At 37.3% G+C, this 23,584-nt stretch overlaps 3 protein-coding genes and 1 pseudogene across 3 annotated transcripts; 3 read left to right on the top strand and 1 right to left on the bottom strand.

Moving 5' to 3' along the window:
• The first annotated feature begins 1,274 nt into the window (after positions 1 to 1,274).
• LOC121050002 (pentatricopeptide repeat-containing protein At2g20710, mitochondrial-like) lies at positions 1,275 to 2,792 on the top strand. The gene has a single exon (XM_040508525.1). It carries the CDS (start codon positions 1,275 to 1,277, stop codon positions 2,790 to 2,792), a length of 1,518 nt encoding a protein of 505 aa, XP_040364459.1.
• LOC112174142 (abscisic acid 8'-hydroxylase 3) lies at positions 2,710 to 7,144 on the top strand. The gene is made up of 10 exons (XM_024311859.2): positions 2,710 to 2,843; positions 4,524 to 4,772; positions 4,854 to 5,172; positions 5,268 to 5,420; positions 5,499 to 5,765; positions 5,851 to 5,937; positions 6,028 to 6,106; positions 6,207 to 6,313; positions 6,401 to 6,519; positions 6,760 to 7,144. The coding sequence occupies exons 2-10, from the start codon at positions 4,558 to 4,560 to the stop codon at positions 6,848 to 6,850; spliced, it is 1,437 nt and encodes a 478-aa protein (XP_024167627.1). The 5' UTR covers positions 2,710 to 2,843; positions 4,524 to 4,557; the 3' UTR covers positions 6,851 to 7,144.
• Positions 7,145 to 7,496: 352 nt separating this feature from the next.
• Positions 7,497 to 13,932, bottom strand: LOC112169157 (annotated as a pseudogene).
• Positions 13,933 to 14,845: 913 nt separating this feature from the next.
• On the top strand, positions 14,846 to 16,162 carry LOC112171291. The gene has a single exon (XM_024308493.1). The coding sequence runs from the start codon at positions 14,846 to 14,848 to the stop codon at positions 16,160 to 16,162; it is 1,317 nt and encodes a 438-aa protein (XP_024164261.1).
• Positions 16,163 to 23,584: the final 7,422 nt, after the last annotated feature.

The raw sequence follows: 23,584 nt of genomic DNA on the forward strand, positions 1-23,584 counted from the left end.
AGGACAACCAAAAAATGGTAAGAACTTATTACCAACATAAAGCCACGTCTAACGAAAAGTACAAAACAATAAATCAAAATAGATAAATAAATTGAAAAATAAATTGGGCCTAGAGCCAAAGCCCAGGTCCATATGTTATCAAGCCCAAGCCTAAAAAGAGAATTGCAAAAGGCACAACGCAGCACTCTCGTCCTGCTGTTGGCAGCTCTACCGCCTCCACCTTGACGCCGTGCAAGAGCATCTATACTATATTTAAGAGGAGAAATTGTAAGCTAAAACAGAAAAAATATACCAAAATAACTTTAATATATTAACAAAGTTTACTACTCGTAAAATAGATAACGATAAGTCAAATTATTTAAAAAAATTTTTTTTAAAGGGAAAGTACGTGAAAAAAAGTCAAAAACTATTCACTTCCATAAAAAATTGCGGACTCTAGTCTTTCATGGTGACTCCCAATTAAAAAAAAAAAAAACATAATAATTCTCACACACTTTAGTGTGTGTCTAGTTATTATAATTTTCAACTGGCAATTCATATCACTTAAGTAAGGGCATCTCCAACCATTTAGGTATAAGTCATTTTGACTTTGGCTTTTTGGTAGAGGGATCTCCAACCATGCTCTTGCTTTAGCTATTTTGACTCTTGAGCCATAACTGGAGTCATTTTGACTCAAGTTTGTAGAACGAAAGCCAAATTTCTTTGGCTGAAAAAATGGTGGGCCCCGCTGCATGTGGTGTAATTGTAGTTAATTAATTCTCGAAAATGATTAATTTATTAAATAACTTTGACTTTTGACTAAAGATGGTTGGAGATGTAAAAATTAAATGAATAGTGACGACATTAGGGGAGTCATATTTTACATATGGCTTTGGCTTTTGACTAAATGGTTAGAGATGCTCTAAGAGAGTGAACTAGGGTCAAGCTTATCATAAAAACAGAGATCAACCCATGACACATATAATGGCATCAAACAATTTATGTAACCATGGAGGTCCAACCTCCTTATAGTACCCAGACTCAACTATAATGCCATCTCCACTAGTAGGTTTAAAGTTCAAACTTTAAACTCTTGATTTCCAAAATCCATCTGTAATGGGAGGTTAGGTGTAGCACACTAGTAGGAACTGAAATTGTTTATCGTTTTCATGCAAGCAGATTTTGTTACCGATACATTTTACAGTATAGCAGTAGGTATAAAAACCAGAGTAACAACCGCCATCATTTCTCCAAATTCCCAAGTTCTGTGAAATTTGATCAGCACCACACTCCGAATGAACCTTCTTCCTTCAAATCCATGGCACGGCAATGCAACTTGTACGGTTTTGACCGCATTATTCTACTCCACTAAAACCCTGCCTTCGTCTCTGTACCGCAGGATTCTCCTCGCCGGAGACGGAAACCCTAGGGTTTCAATCACCCCCGTACTCAACCAGTGGTTAAACGAAGGCCGAGGCGTGCAGAAGCCGGAGCTCGTCGATTTCATCAAGCAGCTCCGCAAGTGCCGTCGCTTCAACCACGCCCTCGAGCTCTCGGAATGGATGACCGGCGAAATGAGGCACGGGATGACAGCCGGAGACGTCTCGACTCGGCTGGATTTGATCTCGAAAGTCCATGGGCTCGAGGAAGCTGACAAGTATTTCGATAGCGTCTCCGGCTCCGGCGCAGCCAGAGGCTTCAGAGGTATGCGTGTGTATGGTGCTCTGTTATTCTGCTATGTTGATCATAAATGTGTCGAAAAGGCCGAGAGGCTTTTCGAGAGGATGAAGGAGTTGGGGTATGTGGAAGGAGTTTGGGCTTATAATACAATGTTGACGCTTTATTTTAGGATGTGTGAGAGTGCAAAGGTAGATGTTTTAGTGAAAGAGATGGAAGATAGAGGAATTGGTCATAACAGCTACACATTGCGGGTTTTGTTGGGTTCGTATGCAGCGAGTTGTGATGTGGAGCAAATGGAGAAGGTTATGATGCTGATGGAAGAAGATGGAGTGGTCAAAATGGACTGGAATGGTTATGTTTTTGCGGCGGATGCTTTTCGGAAGGCTGGACAGGTGGAGAGGGCATTGACATTGCTGGGGACAGCGGAGCAGAAAATCCGTGGCAAGGAGGAAAGGAGAATTGCTTACGAGCACCTGATCACATTATATGCTGCTGCTGGTGATAAAAGGCAGGTCTTTCGAATTTGGAGGTTGTACAGAAAGTTGAGGAGGTTCTCCAATAGGGGGTATCATTGTATGATAAGTTCGTTGGTTAAATTGGATGACATTGGTGGTGCCGAGAGGATTTGTAGGGAATGGGAGTCTGGATTCAAGTATTTTGATGGTAAAATACCAAGATTGTTGATCAATGCTTACTGCAGTAAGGGTCTTTTCCAGAAGGCCAAATCATATGTACAGAGGCTTGCAGAGAGTGGAAAGGAGGATGTAAGCACATGGTTGGCTTTGGCTGAGGGATTCTGTTGTTATGGTCGTGTATCAGAGGCAGTGGAAACGATGAGAAAGGCAGCAAGCTTGCCATGTCGACCAGGATGGAGGATCCATCATTCGACTTTGGTTGGCTGTCTTGATTACTTGAAAGAGAAGGGAGATGTGGAAGGAGCTCATGAGTTGATGAGATTATTGGGAGAAAAGGGTCATCTACGAGCAGACCTGTGTGATAAATTTGAGAACTATATCCATGGGGAAACCCAGATTGAGTCCTTAATATCAGGTCAAGAGGAAAATCATATGGAGGGACTTGATGGAATTCAGGATGGAGAGGCATCTGATAGTGGAGCTCAACAATGGGGGTAGCAGCTAAATATAGATCTATGAAGGGAATTTTCTTCCATCTACCAACAGAAGGTGAATATCTATAATATAGCACCTTCTATTTTGTAATGCTTCAGGTGACTTGGTAATTGTTAGTTGCATCTAATTTTTCCTTTCACTGACGAAGTGTATGGTTAATGGTTTCTAGTGTTAGTAATTAACTATGGATTGGAGATGGCTCTTTGAAATCTCTCAGACGCAATGTACCACTAATATCTTGGAAGAAAGTGACATGGAACTCTCGTATTTGTATATCCTAAGCATAGATCCGAAAAACATAATAGTATACCTTTTTTTACAGTCTACTGTCACTTTTATTTTTGCTGCTTGCCCCTTTAACAGAACGTTTGCAATAGGTGCTCTCTTCGAGCATCCTACAACGGGGCACTAGCAAGTAGCAGCCCCTTTAGTCATTTGGCCTGAAGCCAACACAATGAAACTATTCCTTCTTTTGGCCTTGGTGAGCATCCTTTGGTTGTTGGAAGACTTGGCCTCTCTTTGGGTCTTATATACTCTTTCCACTTTATTTTATCCTAATTCCCGTTTTCATAGATGTCCTGGACCCATGTTTCTTATTCTTTGAGTGCCCTTATTCTGCTGCTTCAATTGTGGTCATGTTTGGGATGCTGCTTCTTGGAAAGACAGGTCCTTTAGTCCCGCTATCTTGAAACTCCGCTGTTATCAATGTGATTGGAAGGAGAGAGATTTTATAATTTCTAACAGTGCTTCTACCTACCTTCTGTTACTTTATATGTGATTTGCACCGCCATTCCTTGCTGACTATGCTCTATCCTCCAATATTGCTCTTGCTTTTTTGATGTTTGGATATACTCTATAGATTGTTTCATTAGTTCTGTTGGCTTCTGGCTCTTTGGCCATGGTTGTCTATTGATCAATTCATTCATCTGGTTACCAACACATCTGGGTAATGTCTTGAAAAGATGTTCATTTTTTTCTCATATAAAGCAGATGAGGGTGTGACCAGTTAGTTATAGGCTTGCAGCGGTTAAAATTTACACACATCCAACGACAGCAGAAGGAACAAAGTAACTGAGCAAAAATGAGCAACTGAGCACAAAAGAAGTTAGTTTGTTCCTTCTGTTATTGTTGGAGTTGGTTGCTTAAAACTGCACAAAAGAAGTTAGTTGCTTTTGGGTCTATTTAATCGACCTGGAAACTGAGCAAAGTACTTGAAATTTGATCTTTCTCTTGTCTTGGACCCTTCAAACTTGAGCCGGTACAAGCAGAACTATCTAAGTATCAAAATGTAGTACAAGCATAACTGTCTAACTATCAAAATATTATAATCACAGGGGCCGGCAAACAATTCAAACCAAATACTTGCTTACAATCAAGTCTTTATTATATTAGAAAGTTTTTCAGCCTAGTAAGACTGGCAACATAGAAGAACACGAAGAAAGATGCGACCTTCCAAATACCAATAGAGAAAACAACTGTCAGACCAGAGCATAAGTAATGCCTCGATAATATATATATGTAGACGTTAATCACAAAGAGGTCTCATTGGATGACTTGTTTTTTCAGTATTAACTAAGCTACAGTGACCCTCATTCTGTTTTAGTATATATATAATTAGTAGTATTCATCATTCATGGGTTTAGATTAATACTGCAAATGTGCTTTGTTATTAGTATATGATTACAAGGTCTAGAGTCCAAGGATAAAATAATCATCTGGTACTTACCTTTACAGTTGAGGCTGCAGTTTCTGGTTCAGTAACTTTGCAATGGCGCTGTTTATCTTAATCATCGTGGCACTGTTGCTATCTGTTTTTGTGTTTTCGGCTTTCTTTGTGCTGCAATCTTGGACTTCATCACCGAAAAGCATGGTCGGAATCCCGGGCAGCTTGGGCTGGCCTATTGTTGGTGAGAGCTTCTCATTTATATCAGAGTTTTCAAGTCCATCTGGTATATACAGCTTCATGAACAAGAGGCAGCAGAGGTAAACAATTAAACCACTTCATTGCATTCATTAAAAGCAACTTATTTTGATTTTTCTATACATTGCATGTTATATTTTCAGGTATGGAAAAGTGTTCAAGACTTTTGTATTGGGTAGATTCAGTGTGTTCATGACCGGAAGAGAAGCAAGCAAGATGCTGTTAGCAGGAAGAGACGGAATGGTTAGCTTAAACCTGTTCTACACGGGACAGCAGGTGCTAGGTCCAACCAGCTTGCTACAAACCACCGGAGAAGAGCACAAGCGGCTTAGACGGCTGATTGCTGAGCCCCTATCAGTTGATGGCCTGAAAAAATATTTTCAGTTCATCAATAAGCTGGCAATTGAAACATTAGAAGATTGGCCTGGCCGAACTGTTTTGGTCCTTGAAGAAGCTTCTACAGTTAAGTATTGGTTACCAAGTCAAATAGCAAATTTCCTAGTCTAAAGTTTAACTCAGGGAATGACAGTTAATAGACTGTTAAATTGTATTTGCAGTTCACTCTCCAAGTTATTGGTAACATGATCATGAGCTTGGAGCCTGCTGGTGAAGAACAAGAGAAATTCCGAGCCAATTTTAAACTCATCTCTTCCTCCTTTGCATCCTTGCCATTCAAAATCCCTGGAACAGCTTTTCATTCTGGTATTCAGGTATCACTTTTTCATAAACCATTGATGTTAGACAATGTCAAACATATTGCTGACATGTTGGTTGTTCCACTTTGTCAGGCACGGGATAGGATGTATGCGATGTTAGACTCAGTAATTTCTAAAAGGAGAAATGGAGAAGGATTCCAACAAGATTTCTTGGAATCACTGATAATGAAACATAGCAAAGTAGCAGGCAGCGAAGATGATAAGGATAAACTCACTGACAAACAATTGAAAGACAATGTATTAACTCTGCTGGTTGCAGGTCACGATACCACGACTGCTGCTCTTACATGGGTCATTAAATTCCTTGGAGAGAATCCTGCTGTTCTGGAACAACTAAGAGTAATATATCCGAGTGTCATGGCTTGGTTTTAACTGATGAAGTTTGATTTGGACTTGAGACTGAAAACTGATTGCTGACTTACAGGATGAGCATCAACAAATTCAAGCAAACCGAGGTAATGGAGCTGATCTAACATGGTCTGAAGTTAACAATATGCCTTACACCGCCAAGGTAAACAATGCTTGTACTCAAATCTTATAGCTTTGGGTAATAATTTTTCAATTGAAAACTTAACTATTTTGCATTGTTGATCAAGCTCAGGTAATCAATGAAACTCTTCGGAGAGCCACTATTTTACCTTGGTTTTCAAGAAAGGCTGCCCAGAATTTTGAGATTGATGGTACAGCACTTTGTCTCCCCACACCAGATAACAAAAGCCAATGTTTACTGCACCAATTTGACTATGTAATTAATTCTAAGACCTTTTTCCACTATTGCAGGATATAATATAGAGAAAGGTTGGTCGGTTAACTTGGATGTTGTCTCTATTCATCATGATCCAGAAGTCTTTCCTGATCCTCAAAAGTTTGATCCCTCCAGGTTTGATGTAAGCATTTCCTACACCATACCTTTTAACTTTGATACAACTCTCTGAAACCAGTGCATTGAGAAGTAATTGTTGAACAAAATACAGGAACCCCTAAAGCCTTTTAGCTTTCTTGGATTTGGTAGCGGACAACGTATGTGCCCTGGAATCAATCTGGCCAAACTTGAAATCTCAGTTTTCATCCATCACCTGGTCTGCAAATACAAGTAAGATGAAGAGAGGAACTGTGAGAAATTTGTTCTAAAATACAAAGAAAGTAACAGAGCTGCAGAGCATAAGTCAACTAAAATGTATTTAAGAAACCTAAGTGTGGAAGTTATTCATATGATCTGCAGAATTATTTTAAAGACAACTGTGTCACTATCTGAGAGTGTCAACTATTCATCTAACAAGAATATATTGTTCCAACCTTAATTCTGACTCTGGATTTTTATGATCTATTACAGGTGGAAGCCTCTGGAGAAAGATGACTCAGTCCAGCCAACACTAGTAAGAATGCCAAAAAACAAGTATCCGATTGTAGCCGAGCCACTTTAGCGCATTTGCTTTGAAGCAAATTGCAAGGCACTGAGCACAAGTATCGAGTTCTTTCCTTCTGTGTATATATAGTTGGCACTTGGCCGCAAAATAAATCCTAGGGAAATATTTTTCTTTATATAGTTACAGCAAATAGTTCCTTTATAAGGATAATAATTTGATCACGAATAATGTTGAGGGTTGCAGTTGATGGTAAGTTTAACAAGTCAATAAAACCTCTAGAAACCCTTATTCAATTCTGATTATGAATAATGTTGATGGTTGCAGTCATTGATAATTGCATTCCAGATACTTCTTTTCAACAAGTTCAAATGATAAGGCTCACTTTCTTGCTTCTGTGGAAACAATTGATATCAAAGTCCAGCCAAACATTGATATCAAACTCAATGACACATCATTTATGTGAGATATGTTCCTCTTGGTCAGTTAAATAACGTCCCAAGTCCTGTCAAGATAACATTGTATTTGTCTAATATACCGTTTTTTCTTAGACCTCATATCTGTTTCTATTCTGCTCCACTCAAGTTTCAAAGTTTCTTCTATAATCTGTGTTACCTGATGCTATCAAAAATTAATGATCATATGCAAGGATGCAAACATATCCTAGTAATACTGATCCATCCGGAATCCCAGGAGTAGCTCATGATGCATCAATGCAACTCGAGAATTAGTTAGCGTTATTTAGTTTGTGGAGAACTGTTAGTATATACATCATGATATTCCATCTGGAATGTATTGACATTCATGCTAATAACACGTACAAATTCAAGACAGAAAATCAAAGAAACTCCTAGCCTCTAAGGAGCATATTTTATGGTAGAGTCCCGTCTATGGTAGAGTCCATCATAAACATATACAGAAATGATATAGAAACGTTCGGGGCTAGCTCTGCACTGATAGCGGTCGATGTGCCCCAGTCTAGTCCTTGGTTTTTTTTTTTTTTTTCTCCTTCTCAAATAACCATTCTCTTTGCTTAGTCATAATCGAATAGGATTCTTCTTGTGAGTACTCCAAAACCTTTCTTGAAGAACTAGGTCTCAAGTGTTGTCTTACTTGTGTACTTACGGTTCCTATACCAGCCAAACCACATGACATGAGAAAGATGGCAGGTAAGACTGGATAATTTGATAGGACTATTGGCATGGTTAAAGAAGTAAATATACTTGACTCTCTAGAAAACGCATTGAGAAATGCTACTAACCGTACATGTCTGGAAGACTAAATAATAAAAAACTATCGCAGCTTTCCCACCTCTTCAGTACTAGGCTATCCTGGTGGAGTTCCCAAATGCAAGTGAGTATTGCCTGCAATAGCAGGCAGCATTACAATTAGTGCACAGTGGGGTTTCTCGGTGAAGAAGCCTGATAAAAACGAGCAGAAAAAATCTCAAGGCTGAGGGTAGTGAGTATGAAGTTCCAGTCTGCTGATGAAGTAGCCTACAAATAAAGCGAAAAGAAATAAGTGCAGTTCAAAACCAAGGGATATATAATGAAATGGAATATGTTGTTTGACTATGGTTAGAAGTTTTGAGCATTACATCTTTAGTGCCCTTTCGCTCCTCATGGTCATTGATGTCCTCACTGACACAGTGACACCAATGCTGATGATCTCCTACTGGACACTGACATTGCTGATGTCCACATCTACAGGTTGCTCAGTAATCTTCTTCTACTATAGAAAACACATGTCTTCGAAACTACATGGTTTAACTTGGATGTTCTCTTACACACCAGACATTTTCCACTATTGCCTGTTACAAAATAGAGAAAAGAGCTTTTATTAACTTGGATGTTTTCTCCATTCACCATGATCCGGCTGTCTTTCCCAATCCTCAAAACCTTTTAGCTCTGTTATTGCTGATCCCCAAAACTATTACACTGGAAACTAAAAATACAGGATAACTGTATATGAGAAACTAAAGTTTGAAAGTTTGCATATGATCTAGAAAACTTTGTGTTGGAAGTAGTTGGCTGCTGCCTACAACTTCTACATGTTCTTCCTTAAGCTATTGTAAGCTATACATAGCTAGGCAGATTTCTTTGAGGGCATACCATAGACAAAGCTTTAATGCTTTGTCTGGTATTTGGTTGTAAGGTGCCTATATAAGGCCACCATATGTTGTATGTTTAAATAATCTCAATATCAGAAATAAGATCAAGAGGAATGATATTCTTCCTCTCATATTTTATCACTTTGTGAGGTTAACTGTAACTATCTGAGCAAGTCAATTCTTCACATAAGAAGGATTGGTTATTCCAACCTGAATTCTGATTCTGTGATTTTTGCTAACCGTTATCGGTGGAGGCCTCTGGGGAAAGATGATTCAATCCAGCCAACGCTAGCTAAGTAAGAATGCAGAAAACCATGTATCCCATTGTGGTCAAGCCACTTTAAAATATTTGCTTTGAAGAAAATCACAAGGCACTGAGCACAACTACACAACTATCAAAATCTGGGAAACATTCTGCTTTTGTGTGTATATGGTCAATTATGCATTCCAATTGAAATCAAAATCCAGCCAAACATTGATAAACTTAATCACACTTCTCATGTTCTCAAACTTAATTGTATATTATGCACAGAATATAGGTCATTCAAAGAAAGTTGCATGCATACCTAGGCATAAACACTAGGATCTTTGAGAATTCATTAGGAAAGTGCATGGTGCTGCAGCTATTCATGCTGATAAATCATAGATTCAACTTTATATAGGAAAATTAAAGTCTGCTGTGTATAATCAAACTGTCATTAACTTCTTTTGCTAAGAAAGTTCTTCATCTCTTCATGTGAAAAGTGAAACATCATTCTTACTAGTGCATAATGCAGGGGAGACTGACTTGGGGAGGAAGCAAAATCTAACAGATTTTTCTTTTAGTCATAAATAACTTGTAAGTCGTATGTGACCCTTACACTGATTCACCAACTGTTCCAGGCATAATTTCTGTTTAGCAAGCAGGGTCATACCATCCGCCAGCTAAAGAACTTTCAAGTTTCAACTATCTCAGCTAGGTTCAATACATCGCACCAATAAGAATGTAATAAAAGTTTATGGTCCACGATTCACCGAGTACTATGATCATTGGAGTAAATTAAACCAAGGGAAAGTATCAAATATGGCATGCCGCAAATTCTGGTAAAAATGTACCAAAAGCTTGTTTCTTTCATATCTGGCACTATTTGGACAAGAACTGTCTACTTTACCCTTAATGATCGATTCCATATCCAAAAACTTCATAACCGAGTGTAAGGATTTCAAATTTAAACAAGTTGTTCAACAGTAAAGTAACTTCAAACTACAATAAGGTATTCTCTCGGTTTAGAGAAGGATGTCAAAATTTTTGCAGATGAAATGAGACGACATGAAGTTCCACTTTGTCAAAGGAATAGAAACTCACACAGTGTTCCTCCACATGACAAAACTTCAAAGCAATGCTACCAAATTGTCTCTCAAGGGCTTCAAGGTCTGGTTTGGAAGGTGGATGGCCCCTAAAAGAGAAGGAAAGTCGATATTTAAATATTACTAGGTAAGTATGAGATACTCAGACCATTGTATAAAAAGTAAAAGGAAAAACCTGTTAATTACTTGGACTACACAGACCAGGAATGTGCCATGAGAATTTGGAATAAATATTTAATAGAAAAACAATTGCATCTAGGTATAAATTTGGTTAAATTATAGGGGTTTGACAAATATAGGTACCTAGTAAAACAGAGCACAAAATTTGGATCACCGGGAGAGGATTTCTTGAACTTGCTGTTTGGAAGATAAATATCAAAAACTGCCCTCACTTCATTAATCTGTATCCCATTGAACAAGCCATTGACAGACCTAATCTCTTCAGGTTCAGGACAAACTTGAGAAGAAACAGATTCACAGTTAGCCTTGACACCCTTCTTAGACCAGGGAATACCATGTCTCGCAACAATGTAACCAAGGTATCTGAGTTGCTTATAAGCTCTAAATTCCTCCAACAAGAACTTATTCTTTCCATCTGAAACCTTTGTATATATATATCTTCCAAGGAAATACTAGTATCACTACCATTCAATAGAAGCAAAGCCCCTATTTCAACCAAATACCTATAAAAGGAGTGTCACAATATACTAATACCTCAGTATCACGACATGCAAGGAAGGGCCTGAAGGATAATATTAGAACTTTCATTTACACAAAGCACCTACTAAATATATTTGACAATCCCAAATTTTTCTTAAGGGCAGGTCAATTGTAGCTCACATTAAAATTTCAGTGACTTCATAATGATAACTACAACAAAAACCGTCGAAAAGCAAAGATTTCATGAGACAACTAAAAGGCCACATACACCATGGAAGTTTCAAAGGCAAAACTTTAAGCTATAAACAAAATGTTCAGAATTTAATCTCTCAGTAAGTCAATGAAATCAGTTGTATGAAGAATGAACAAGTCCAGTTCTTTCCAGTCAAATCTATATCCCCTATTTTTCATAAAGTTTAAAATTCTAGTAATTTGCCAGAGAATCCCACCAAAAAAAGACGAAGGATGTAATCAACCCAAGAATCACAACAGAAAGAAGTTCTCTTTTCACTTACAAAACTTCCTCAATGGAGATATAGAGCTTGCCATTACGAGAGATTCCCATGGTCCTCCAAATTCTACCCTTTGGAAATACGACAGCCATGCCCATCTCATCATCCCAGTGAGCCTTGGATACACTAGACCTCCTGCAAAAGATCCCAGAAAGCTCAATATGTGAGCATATATAAACTCTCCTGTAACTTTTTCACTAAGATGGTCAGTTTAAGAGTACCAATAGTTGAAGATAATGATCGATCTTGAAGTACTGATTTAAGTAAAAACAAAACCTGGGTTGCATCTTGGATGTGGCACGAGAAGCATAGTGGTTTTCCTCTTCTTCTTCTTCATCATGGTCATTGGTATACTCTTCATCTAAACATTCTTCATGCATAATCGTTAATTTTTCAGCTACCTGTGAAGATTGAAAGTAAATGTATAAAGTACAAAATCAAGCAAAGCAATAGAAAAAGATTGGATCACTGATATCCTAAAATAGCCGCATACAGGCAAGAACGTGAATTACTTAACATAAATAAAATCAGATGAAATTGGTATCCTAAATTTCCAATCAGGGAACGCATGCAAGCAAAATGTTGTGCAATTGGAGATACAGATGAGAATCAGCTGGTGACAGCTCATAGAGTCGATGGATTACATTAAGGTCCACCATGAGACTACAGAATGTTCTTGCAAATTGTGGCCCATACCAGATAAGCAGTAATTACAAATCCATAGGTTAATCATACTCTAGCAACGCCAATTGAATTAATCTGATTGCTAATGATCAGGCATACATGTAAGAACACACACAAAGACTTACAAACCTATGTATTCACTTCAGTACATATCCATAGAGAATCACTGAGTTTCCCCACTAGAAGCATAACATGTAAAATTCTCCAATGTATATATGAATCCATTAAAACACAATCAGGTGCTCAATCTTTAATGTTACAAATTAGAGTAGCAAAAGCATACCTCCTCATTGCTTCCATCCTCTGCCATAGTGTTGAGAGAGAGCTCATCATGATTCAACTTCTGTTCAGAATCATCTGTGTCAAGAGGTTCTGAGGCTCAGGAAAATGAACAGAGTAAACAGATTCTCAAACAACATTAATGGCTACAATATCCACATTGTTGAAAAATAAGTGAGTGTCAGCTGAGAGATTTAATTAGCTGAGTGGAATTTAAAATACCGGTAGAGTGAGAACAGCGGGAGAATATATCAGCAGCGAGTTGCTCCGATTCGGTTCCCTTTTCACTTTGAACTAATCTATCGTCCACACGGCATTGTTCTGGCTTCCATCTTGTTATCGTACGCTCTTCAACAGTAAATCTCTCCACACTTGATGGGGAGTCCACACTATGACCATTTCTGCTGATATAAAGAACTAACAATGTCTTTGCAACACCTCCACAAAGACGAGTGGTACAATGAATATCTAACCACTCCGTCAGTTGCTTATTTCCATCACTATGTTCCTCTGACAATACAATCACCGCATATTCAGAGTGAACTAGAGCTGGATGATGGCGGTAGGCAACAAAGTCCACACCATATTTAACTCCTGACCTGACAACCCAATTTTTCATTCTAAGATGAGAATAAGCCTTGTACAAATAGGGGAACGATGCTCTTCTGGATTCCATGCACTTCCATAGCTGGTTATCATTCTTGGAGCACTTATCTTCAACTATCTCGAGGCATTTTAGAGAATGGCATACGTAGAAGGCCTCTTCCATACTCAACTGAAACCAGTGCTTATTCTCCATCACTCTAACACCAAAGCAGGCAGATTCAAGGAGATTAGCTTCTTCTGCTTTCATTTCAACAAGTACACTGCTCCCACATAGACTGAAGCTGCAGTACTATCTTTGACATGGGTTGTGCAAGAGCTTTCGCTTTAGACCGAGATTTAGCTTCAGAGCTATTTCCTTTCCACCTAGGCCCCATTAGATTCTAGAAGAACATAAACAACTAGAACATTTTGGGATTCAGAGAAAACAAAAAAAAATGGTATAAACTTAATCAAGCAGCGATAAGCAACCAAATTAACCAAATATTAGATTGGTCATGTAACTACAAACAATAGCACAGCTTTAAAACGGAGAGTATGTAACTGATAGGATTACAGACTTATTGATTCTGCATTTCAAATTTAGGGTTTTGTAGCTGATATTACAATTGGAGAAATTGAGCCAATAGCACAAAAATATTAAAATTAAACTAGTGTACGGAAGACACTAATTATATCGATTATTGAAATACCTGAGGTGGAAGGAATGACAGCGGCAGAAGGGACTACGGCAGTGGTGGAAGGAGAGGGCGACGGCGGCTGAGGCGCGCCAGCTGTCCATCTATGAAGTTTGTATTATCGACTTTTATATACTAAACTGCTTACCGCGTGCCGTCTTTCCACTGCAATTTTTTTTTTTTTTGGATAGATGGGGCCAAAAGGGCCGAAAGTACAAATCAGATAAACCCTCGAGACTGCGCAGGTACTTTTTTATATCTCGACTTTCTACTTACTTTTCAAAATAAGCATTTATGTTCTTTTATTGATTTGCTTGCTAGAACTCATAATTGCCTTAGTGTTGCTTTGATCACAGCTTATAATCTTTGGAAATTAAGGAACTATTTAATTTTCAAGAAGATTACTTTTTCTTCTGCCAATGTTCATTCTTCTCTCCTCCTAAGAGCAAATGCACCCATGAATCAAGGGCAATTGCTGATTTGCCAATCAAATTGGTACTACCAATCCACTATTCATCCCAAATTAGAAATTGCCTCTAGCTTATACAATGCACCAATGAAGGGCAATTTGTCTGCCAATCCACTATTCACACTTCAAATTTGAATATTTCATTAAACTTATAATTTAATTAACTAAACAATTAATAATTAGATTAATCATACAATGTTAATTTAATAAAAAATAATGCATAAGTTTTAAAAACAAATAAAATTATATATCAAGTATAAATAATTAAATATCGTTCCCGGAAAAAAAAATTTATCGTTATGATAAAATATATATATATATATATATATATATATATATATATATGACAATTGATAAGATTATCGACCAATCTTCATTTACCATGTGTCGACTTTAGATACTTTTTTCTTACAAAAAATATATATGATTTCTGATAAGATAATCGCCCAATCTTCATTGGACAAGTGTCAACGTTAGATATCGTTATCTTCTAAAAATATATCTATGATATGTGATAAGATTTTCAACCTATATAAACGTGACAAGTGTACTTATCCTAACTTTTTATCTTTCAATTTTGGTAATAAATAAGCTTCAGACTCCATTCTCTGCTCACACATTCCTCTCATTCTACACCTACATTTCTTTTGAAAGCTATCATCCATCTCATTTCTCCTTTTTCCGATGGAAGATTTGAACAAATGGTTGTTAGAAATGGAGCGTGAAAATATGGAAGAGCTCGAGCGGATTCAAGCTACAAACTCTCAAGCGGCTGCAATGTTGGCGCAATATCAATTATTGGGGACACCTAGAGGGCGTGGTTCAAGACCTAGCCGTGCCCCAAATGTCGAAAGACATAGAGAAGTCCGAGGTCATTTTCTCCTGCAGGATTATTTTGTCGAACGTCCAGTGTACGACGAAGCAGGCTTTCGAAGGAGGTACAGAATGCAAACACATGTCTTCCAACGCATAATGGAGGATCTTTGCAACCTCGATAGTTTTTGGGGGCAAAAATCAGATGCCACCGGAAAAATAGGATTGCTTCCCGAACAAAAAATGACAGGTGCCCTGAGAATGCTTGCGTACGGTGCAACTGCTGATCAATGTGATGAAATCACTAGAATGGGAGCTTCTACGGCGCTGAAATGTCTGAAGAAGTTCTGTAGACAAGTCGAGTTTCTTTACGCTGGGTGGTTCCTTTGTCCTCCAAATCCTGCTGACTTACATAGGCTTCTCAATAGAGGACAACGCCGTGGGTTTCCAGGCATGATCGGAAGCATCGATTGCATGCATTGGGAATGGAAGAATTGCCCAACTAGCTGGGCTGGAGCTTTCTCGGGTCGAAAGGGTAGACCAACTATTATTCTTGAAGCAGTGGCGTCTTACGATACGCATATATGGCATGCTTTCTTTGGAACTCCTGGAGCTCAAAATGACCTCAACGTTCTTGGTGCATCTAATGTGTTCGAGCGTGTCATAGGTGGAACTGCTCCTCTGGTTGAGTTTGAGGTCAATAACAAAAGGTACACTAATGGTTATTACCTTGCTGATGGAATATACCCGAGGTGGTCAACTTTTGTCAAAACAATATCAAATCCCAGAACAGAAGAGGAGAAACACTTTTGCAAAAAACAAGAGGCTTACCGCAAAGATGTGGAAAGGTGTTTTGGTATCCTCCAATCTCGATGGGCCATACTGCGTCATGGTGCTAGGTTGTTTAAACTGGAGGATCTTCGAGCCATCATGATAAGTTGTATCATTCTTCATAACATGATTGTGGAGGATGAGTTTGTTGAGGAAGAAATTGCGGAGCCTGAAGAAGCTGATCTAATGAATCCAGCAATGGCAACCGTCTATGATCGGCCTGTGCATCCTGATACTGGAGAGGCTATTCCTTTCGAACCAGTGGGGAGAGATGGACAAAATCTTCCTTCATTCATGGATAGTGAATTTCAGGTAGAGTCAGCCTACCTCCACAAATGCCTACAAGATGATTTGGTGATGCACAACTGGAACAAGGATGGTACCTGAGTATGAACCACCTACAATTTATTTATTAGATTTGAATAAATGGTGGTTTGTAATTTTAAATCATGTATTCTATGTTTGTGTGCTTTATTAATATGTTTGGTTTTCTTTGTAACATGTTTATCTATCTTTGAGAATAAAGTTTGGTTTGACATTAATACAATATTGTCATTGCAGTTACAAACTTGTATTACTATTGTTATTGTTATGTTTATAATTTAATTTATTCAAAGCAAAAAAAATTTATTTCATAAAATTAAAATTACATAAGTGAAATTTAAATTACATTAAAAAATAAAACTTGATTTCCTAAACAACTTTTAAATTTAGTCGAATTGGGGTATGTAGCAACCGCTACTACCACCATCGGACATTGTTTTTACTACGATATCACCCTTCTTCTTTTTCCACCAAGCCTTTGATTGTGGTGTCATGGAATTAGTATCCATGGCCATAATTCTTGCATCTTCTTTTGCCTCTTCAAATTCAAATACCTTCTTTGTGTGAGAGGCCATTTCTTCATTTCTTTTCTTCACTAGCTCAACAGAAGCTTGGGTTGATTCGGCCATGGCTTGAATAGCAAGAGCCATACTTTCAGTTGCATCTTGCGCCTTCTTTCCTTTCTTCTTTGCTTCTTTGGCTCTCTTTTGTCCCATTGGTCTTGGCATGGAGCTTGATGGTGTCTCCGAAACGATATCATCATCCAACTCAATTGGAGACTCATTTTCGGAGGCAGTAGCTGTCGAATATGATGCCGGTGGTTGAGGATTAGATGATGGATCAACAAAATACGGGTGGTACTTAACTTTCTCCCAACATTCAAATTTATCAAATTTCTTGGGATATTTTTTCATGAAGATCCCTTGAGTTTGATTCATCTAAACAATGACAATGAAGCAATAAAAATCAACCAATAGAAATAAAATATTTGTAAGAGACAAATTTAACTTAAAAACATAAATAATAATAATAATATTACAATTAATAGTATTGGGGGAAAAATCAATACCTCGTCCATCTTATTGGTGCCGCTATCTATACGATTACGGGAGGTCATTTGTGCATTGTGCTAATCTTTGAGAATTTTTTTCAACGTTCGAAACTGAGATTGGAGAGCTTGAGGAGTTCGGCTTGTAGGTGGACCTTGCCAATTTTGCACATAATCAGCATGAACCTTTTCCCATAACTTGGAGGAGGTTATATGTTTTCCGGTGATCGGGCACACAGTCTTACGTGCCCATGAATCACACAATTGAATTTGCTCGTCGGTAGACCAATTGGTACTCGAATCTCCTATTGTTGGATGATAATTGAAAAAAATGAAGAGAAGATTGATGGAGGAAGAAGATGGAGAGGTAAAATTGTTGAAAATTTTAGTGTGAGAAATTAAGGTGAGGAACTAGGTATTTATAGAATTTTTGAAAAAAATTTTCTGATTATTTTTTTACCCCATTCAGATTATTTTTTAGGGTGGAAAAAATCTTACCGTTGTCAATTAATTGCAGCCATTGGATCACATGATCCAACAGCCACAATTAAGTGACCGTTGCGCAAAGGACAATTAAAAAAAAAAAAACAGCCGTTGGCAGCAGCCCATGTGGGTGTGGAGCCCACCACCAACGGTTAGGCAATCCATTTGCTGATCCTTGGTCATCCAACTGCTTGGGCAAGTGGGGCCCCCAAAAAACTGCAAATCAGTCAGGCAATTTATTGCCGCTGCATTCCACTTTTCCTTCTTTCTCTCCAATTGGTCATCCAATTGGTATGCTGGTGCATTTGCTCTAAGCGCAGTTTTCCTTCTGTTATTAAATAGAAACCTCCCTCTGAAGGCTACTTAAAACTCAACCTTGATAGTTCTGTACGGGCCACTTCAACTGCAGCAGCAGGTTTTGTTTTTCGTAACTCAGCTGGGGATCCAGTCTTAGCAGCAAGCAATAATGTGGGCTCTCAAGATGTACGAGCAGCCTTGCAGGCAACTCGGCTTCCTGGTCTTACCAACACTGAAGTTAAGAGCGATTCCAAGATCCTCATTGATAGTCTTAATGGTACAAATTCTGTTCCATGAAAAATCAAGCAGTTGGTTTTGGACGTCAAAGTTCTTGACAGATTTGTCAAAGTCTCTTTGTTTCAACGTACTCATAGAGAAGCCATCTTCTTGGCAGATGCTATCGCCAACACTGGTCATGGTTCCCAACCTCAGAGATGGTCACTACTACAAAAAGGACCTAAGGGGACACATAACATGTGTGCCTTTTGATACCTATAGGGACAAATATGTGTTCCCATTGAGCTATAGAGACACATATCATATATGTGCCTATTGCTAGTGTTCCTATTGCTAAATGGCACACATATCTCATGTCTCATGTGTCCCCAAATAACACAATGGGGCCCTTAAACTACAATAGACTACCATTACAATATATTTGTACAAATACAATACATTTGTACAAATACTACACACCAATTGGGGACACTTTCAGCATCTGTGCCTATTGCTTTTCTTTTTCTTTTTCTTTTTTTCCCCCACGACAAATTCAATACCCAGGCAAAACAAAATTCAATTATTAAATAAAAATAAACAAGACCAGATAATAATCAAAATGTCATAACCTTTTTCATTAAACAACTCTAAGGTTCACATATCCAGCAATACATAAACAAACCCCAATTCTCTCCCAAAAACTACTAAACTCTAAGTAAACCCAACGGAGCTGATGTTCTCAGTTCGACTTGCCATGGCTTTCCACAATTAGGTACTTCAATGAATGTATGATCAGCCATACAATTTCCATACTTCCTCATAGCTGTCTCTGGAAGTTCCTGCACATTTTTGATATGTTAATCAGCTAGATATGCAATAAAAAAAAAAGAATCAGCTGCTCCAAATTGAAACCACATAATAGAATATGCTTCGTCTTACACACAAAGAAGAAATATAAGAAAGTAATACTAGATGTATTGAATGCCACTGCTAACCTACAATATAATCTTGACAGAGGAAGAAATCAAAATGTTCTTTTGCTGCACTTGCTACTAGACTTGGTTGAGCATGCAGAGATTATCAAGCCTTCCTGAGAAAACAAATTCTTTTGCTGCAGAGATTATCAAGCCTTCCAGCATGTTACACATCTACCATAAACTGAACTATAGTGAACTTAAATAAAGAGACTGCCAACCAAGCTACAAACTAATGAGAATAAACACAAGAGTATTGAACAAAGCCCCAAATTATAAATCCAAGAGTAAACACAAAGAATAATCACACCCTAAAGTGATACATGACTGTTGTTATTATAATTATAACTCCTAGCATTATATGTTTGGGACACTTGCAAAAGATTGAAGATTGAGATAAAGGGAATAGATAAGAAATAATTTGGAGAGATTAAGTCATCATGAAAGAATTCCAATGTTGATTCCCTTTGTCATTGCTCATTAACTCTAGCTCTACAAGTTAGTCATGAATTTTGAAATGTGTAATCGGAATTGAAGTTTTCAGGCAAAACATTATATATTTCTGAATCATAATTGAGTATGTTGGTTACCTTTCCAATAGAGCCTTCAGACAAAAACATTGAGAAATCAAAGTCGTTTGTTGCTTCCTTCAACTCTTCAAGTGAAAAAAATCGACATACTGGGGCACCGTGTGTCTCTAATTTCGCTGCTTGAGATATATATATATATATATATATATATAGAGGACTTCCACTAAGAGATCTTTTTTTTAGTCTTTTATAGGGATAGACATTAGACCAACTTTTAGATCATATTTTCATATCTTAATAAGTTTTTAGGTCCTAATGTATAGATCACTTCTGCAAATTTTCAGCCAAATTAGTGATCGTTAAGGCATCCAAAACTGCAATTTACACGAACGGACCGAATCTGTCGAACCAGAACCGTTAGTGTTTATAATGGTAAATTGCAGTTTTGGATGTCTTAACGATCATCAAATTGGCTGAAAATTTACAGAAGTGATCTATACATTAAGACCTAAAAACTGAACGGTTAAGATGTGAAAACATGATCGAATAGTTGGTCTAATGCCTATCCCTATAAAATACCAAAAAAAGGGATCCCTCAATAGAAGGCCCTGTATATATATATATGATATCCTACACACAGTAGAACAGAACGTCAGGTACTAAAACAAAATATAGTCTGTATTCATAGACATTAAAACACGAAGTTGAAGTTGTGCATTGTGAATTTGTGATAAAAAATTTTAAAACATGAAGTTGAAGTAGTTCAGAACCTTCCCTTCAAACTTTTCCAATAAATACCCCAGATTCCGAACCGCAGCACAAACAAAACCCCTAAAACATGAAAACCCATATCACACTACAACAAATCTGGGTATTAGTGACCACTGCATTGGTCATTAAATCTATCAAATTTGGTCACTAAATATGGTTAGTGACTAAATTCGGGTGGTCACTAGGTGGTCACTATAGGTCCCTCACTGATTCTATTTAGTGACCAACAATTGTAAGTTGGTCACTAATTCGAAATGTCTTCAATGACCACAAAATTTGGTCACTAATTTAAAATGTCTTTAGTGACCATGATCATATGGTCACAAATGATAATCACATTAGTGACCTACATGTTCATCACTAAATTGTAATACCAATGGTCACTAAATTGAATAATTTTAGTGACCATATTACTAGGTCACTGATAATTTGGTAACTAAATTGGCAATCATTCTAGGTTGTTAAGTTTGATGTTAATAACCAACAAACTTGACGTTAAGTGTGTCACTACATTTTCAAAATGGAGACAATGTACATTTTTTCATGCAATAACCTGCTAAAAGTAGCATTCAATATATAGTCCAACACCAGAAAGTGAAATGTACTCTAAAACCAGTTATCAATATCTCTATCTTGAAATACTACATTCGCAAATCCAAAATATAGAGATGTTAATATCCATCTTTGATAACAATTTCAAAATAGACAAAAATACATTCAAGTCTTTCTAGAAGTTCAATGAGCCTTGAATGAGAGTTTGCAAGATGTACGTACTTTTTGAAGCTTAGACCAAATCTGCAATATAACAAAACATATATAACAAGTTATAACCTTCATCCTAATGTAGTAAGAGTTGCATCTAAAAAGGCCTAGTATTCACTACATACACTATATTATGTTTCCATAATATAATATAAATGCAACAGCTCAATGACTCATGTATGCATACCTCTAGTTTTGGGATAATTGTGCCATGAATTTAAGTAAAAGTGTGTCGGTCTGATTTTGTCTTGCCTTTAGTGCCTCTAACTCTTCATTTTGTTGAGTGGCTCTAGCCTTTACTGCCTCTAACTCTTCATTTTGCTGAGCTGCACCAGCTTTGACTGTCTTTAACTCCTCATTTTGATGAGCTGCAGTAGACTTCACAGCCATCAACTCCTCTGCAAGCTGCATTGCTCGTCTTTCTGCTTGATCTGCCCTTTGATTTGCCTCCCTCAATTGAGCATCATTTGCTGCAAGTTTAGATCTTTTAAGCTTTGGCCCAGCTCCTAAGCCGCGTATATAGCCTGATCGAGGTGGACCAACAATTTTTTAAAGAACTTTATCATAGATCTCATCTTCAGTCATTATTTCACCAGTTTCTTCATTCATTTGTGGGTCGTTTTGTAGATTCTTCATCTCTTCCTACAAAAGAGTGGACATATATATATATATATATATATATATATATATATATATAAAAACCATTTTTTAAGTATTGTTATTTTTACAATAATGCAATAATTGAACTAAAAAAAATATAGCAACTCACAAAAGCATTCTTTGCAGTATCACCAACCCATGCAGATTTCTTTTCGCTATATCGTGTGAGCTTGAAAAGGTCAATACGACCAACTTCCTCTCCATTCTCAGGATTTCGCTATTTAAGTTTAATCACAACCCAAAATATTTGTCATATACACCTCTCATAGTTGAACATGCCTTAACAACAAAAAAAACTGAAATTGAAGCTTACATTTTCAGTTCTAAGGCGACTAAATGCCTTTGTCCCTGCACAATGTGTTATCTCCAACTTATCTCTGTTTTTCTTGTTTTTTTCACTTGTTTCCTGTATAAAAGTCAAATCACAAACTTCACAATCTATAGCAAGTACAACTATAGATGAAAAAAAATTTACTAATTGGCTTGAAAAAAATAATCATTGAAAGAATTCTAACCAGCCACTTTCCATCTTGCCACAGATTTGCAATCAAATAGTTCCAATCTTCCTCTTCCACATCTTCAGGTCGATTTTCTACAGCTTCCTCTATTGAGTCATATTTCAGAAATTTCTTACGCAAATTATAGCGCCAAGTGGTAAAATATGTCATCATATGTTTCTCAATTGCCTCATCCACATGAGACTCATTGCTCAACTTGAATTTTTCCTAATATCATATGATGATGACATATTAGCAAACAAGGCAGATTTCATGTAATAGACTATAATTTGTTGTACATAATTTAGGTCTAGTATATTTGAAGAAAATGGAATGGTGTACTTACACGGGCATGACGAATTAGCAAAGCAACATCTTCTCTTGAGAGCTCAGACCACTTCTTAATTTGCAATGGAACATTTTTTCGAACAAAGCACCCCATACCAGTAATGTAGAATTGACAATTTGTTCCTACAGCTCTCATAGTATGCTTTGGAAAATCAATATCAAGTTGAACACCATCACGCTTCCTCTTGGATAGCTCAAGACATCGAGTCTCACCACGTACTTTCTTGCGAACTGCACCGCCTACATGAATTATCAAACTGATCATATAAAGCAATAATTTAAAATACATTTATACCATTAAATTATCAAAGCTCAGTTGACAAATTATTTTTATTTTACTTACTAATCATATTATGTACAATTTGTTTCATTACTTACTATTAGTATTAGTGACCTCTTCTACCGTGGGGGAACAAGCAACTTGAGTAGGCTCTGTGGCATTTGCATTTGAAGTTGATTCTTGTTGAATAGAAGTTGATCCTTGGTTAATAGAAGTTGACCCTTGCTTAACAGAAGCTGATCTTAGCATTCGCATAAGTGGTGATGATTGAACTTGAGGTGGACAATGATGTTTTGGAACATGAGTAGGAATGGAAGTGATAATCTGCTCTACTGATGAGTGCAATGGGGCTACCGGTGCTTGTGCTGGTGTTGTAGGCTTACTTAAAGACTTTGCAAGCTTTGAAATCTTTTGAGTAGATGATCGCATTTGGTGCTGTGGCAGTGCTTTTGTCCGCAATTGATGTGGAAACCTTGGACCTTGTCTACCATTAGCCATAATGATATATATATATATATATATATATGCACACAACCTGTCATGAAAAAAAAGAGCTATTAGCATGACTCTAAATCTCTTGAAGTAATTGTTTTAATGCTTACCTTATACAAAAAAATAA

Source organism: Rosa chinensis, chromosome 6 (assembly GCF_002994745.2).
Source record: "Rosa chinensis cultivar Old Blush chromosome 6, RchiOBHm-V2, whole genome shotgun sequence".
NCBI classification, from domain to species: Eukaryota; Viridiplantae; Streptophyta; class Magnoliopsida; order Rosales; family Rosaceae; genus Rosa; species Rosa chinensis.

Bases quoted from the DNA above. Each gene is read 5' to 3' on its own strand.
- LOC121050002 (XM_040508525.1), top strand. From the start codon at position 1,275: ATGAACCTTCTTCCTTCAAATCCATGGCACGGCAATGCAACTTGTACG.
- LOC112174142 (XM_024311859.2), top strand. From the start codon at position 4,558: ATGGCGCTGTTTATCTTAATCATCGTGGCACTGTTGCTATCTGTTTTT. The intron at 4,773-4,853 runs GTAAACAATTAA...TTATATTTTCAG, and splicing joins ATGAACAAGAGGCAGCAGAG to GTATGGAAAAGTGTTCAAGA. The intron at 5,938-6,027 runs GTAAACAATGCT...GATCAAGCTCAG, and splicing joins ATATGCCTTACACCGCCAAG to GTAATCAATGAAACTCTTCG.
- LOC112171291 (XM_024308493.1), top strand. From the start codon at position 14,846: ATGGAGCGTGAAAATATGGAAGAGCTCGAGCGGATTCAAGCTACAAAC.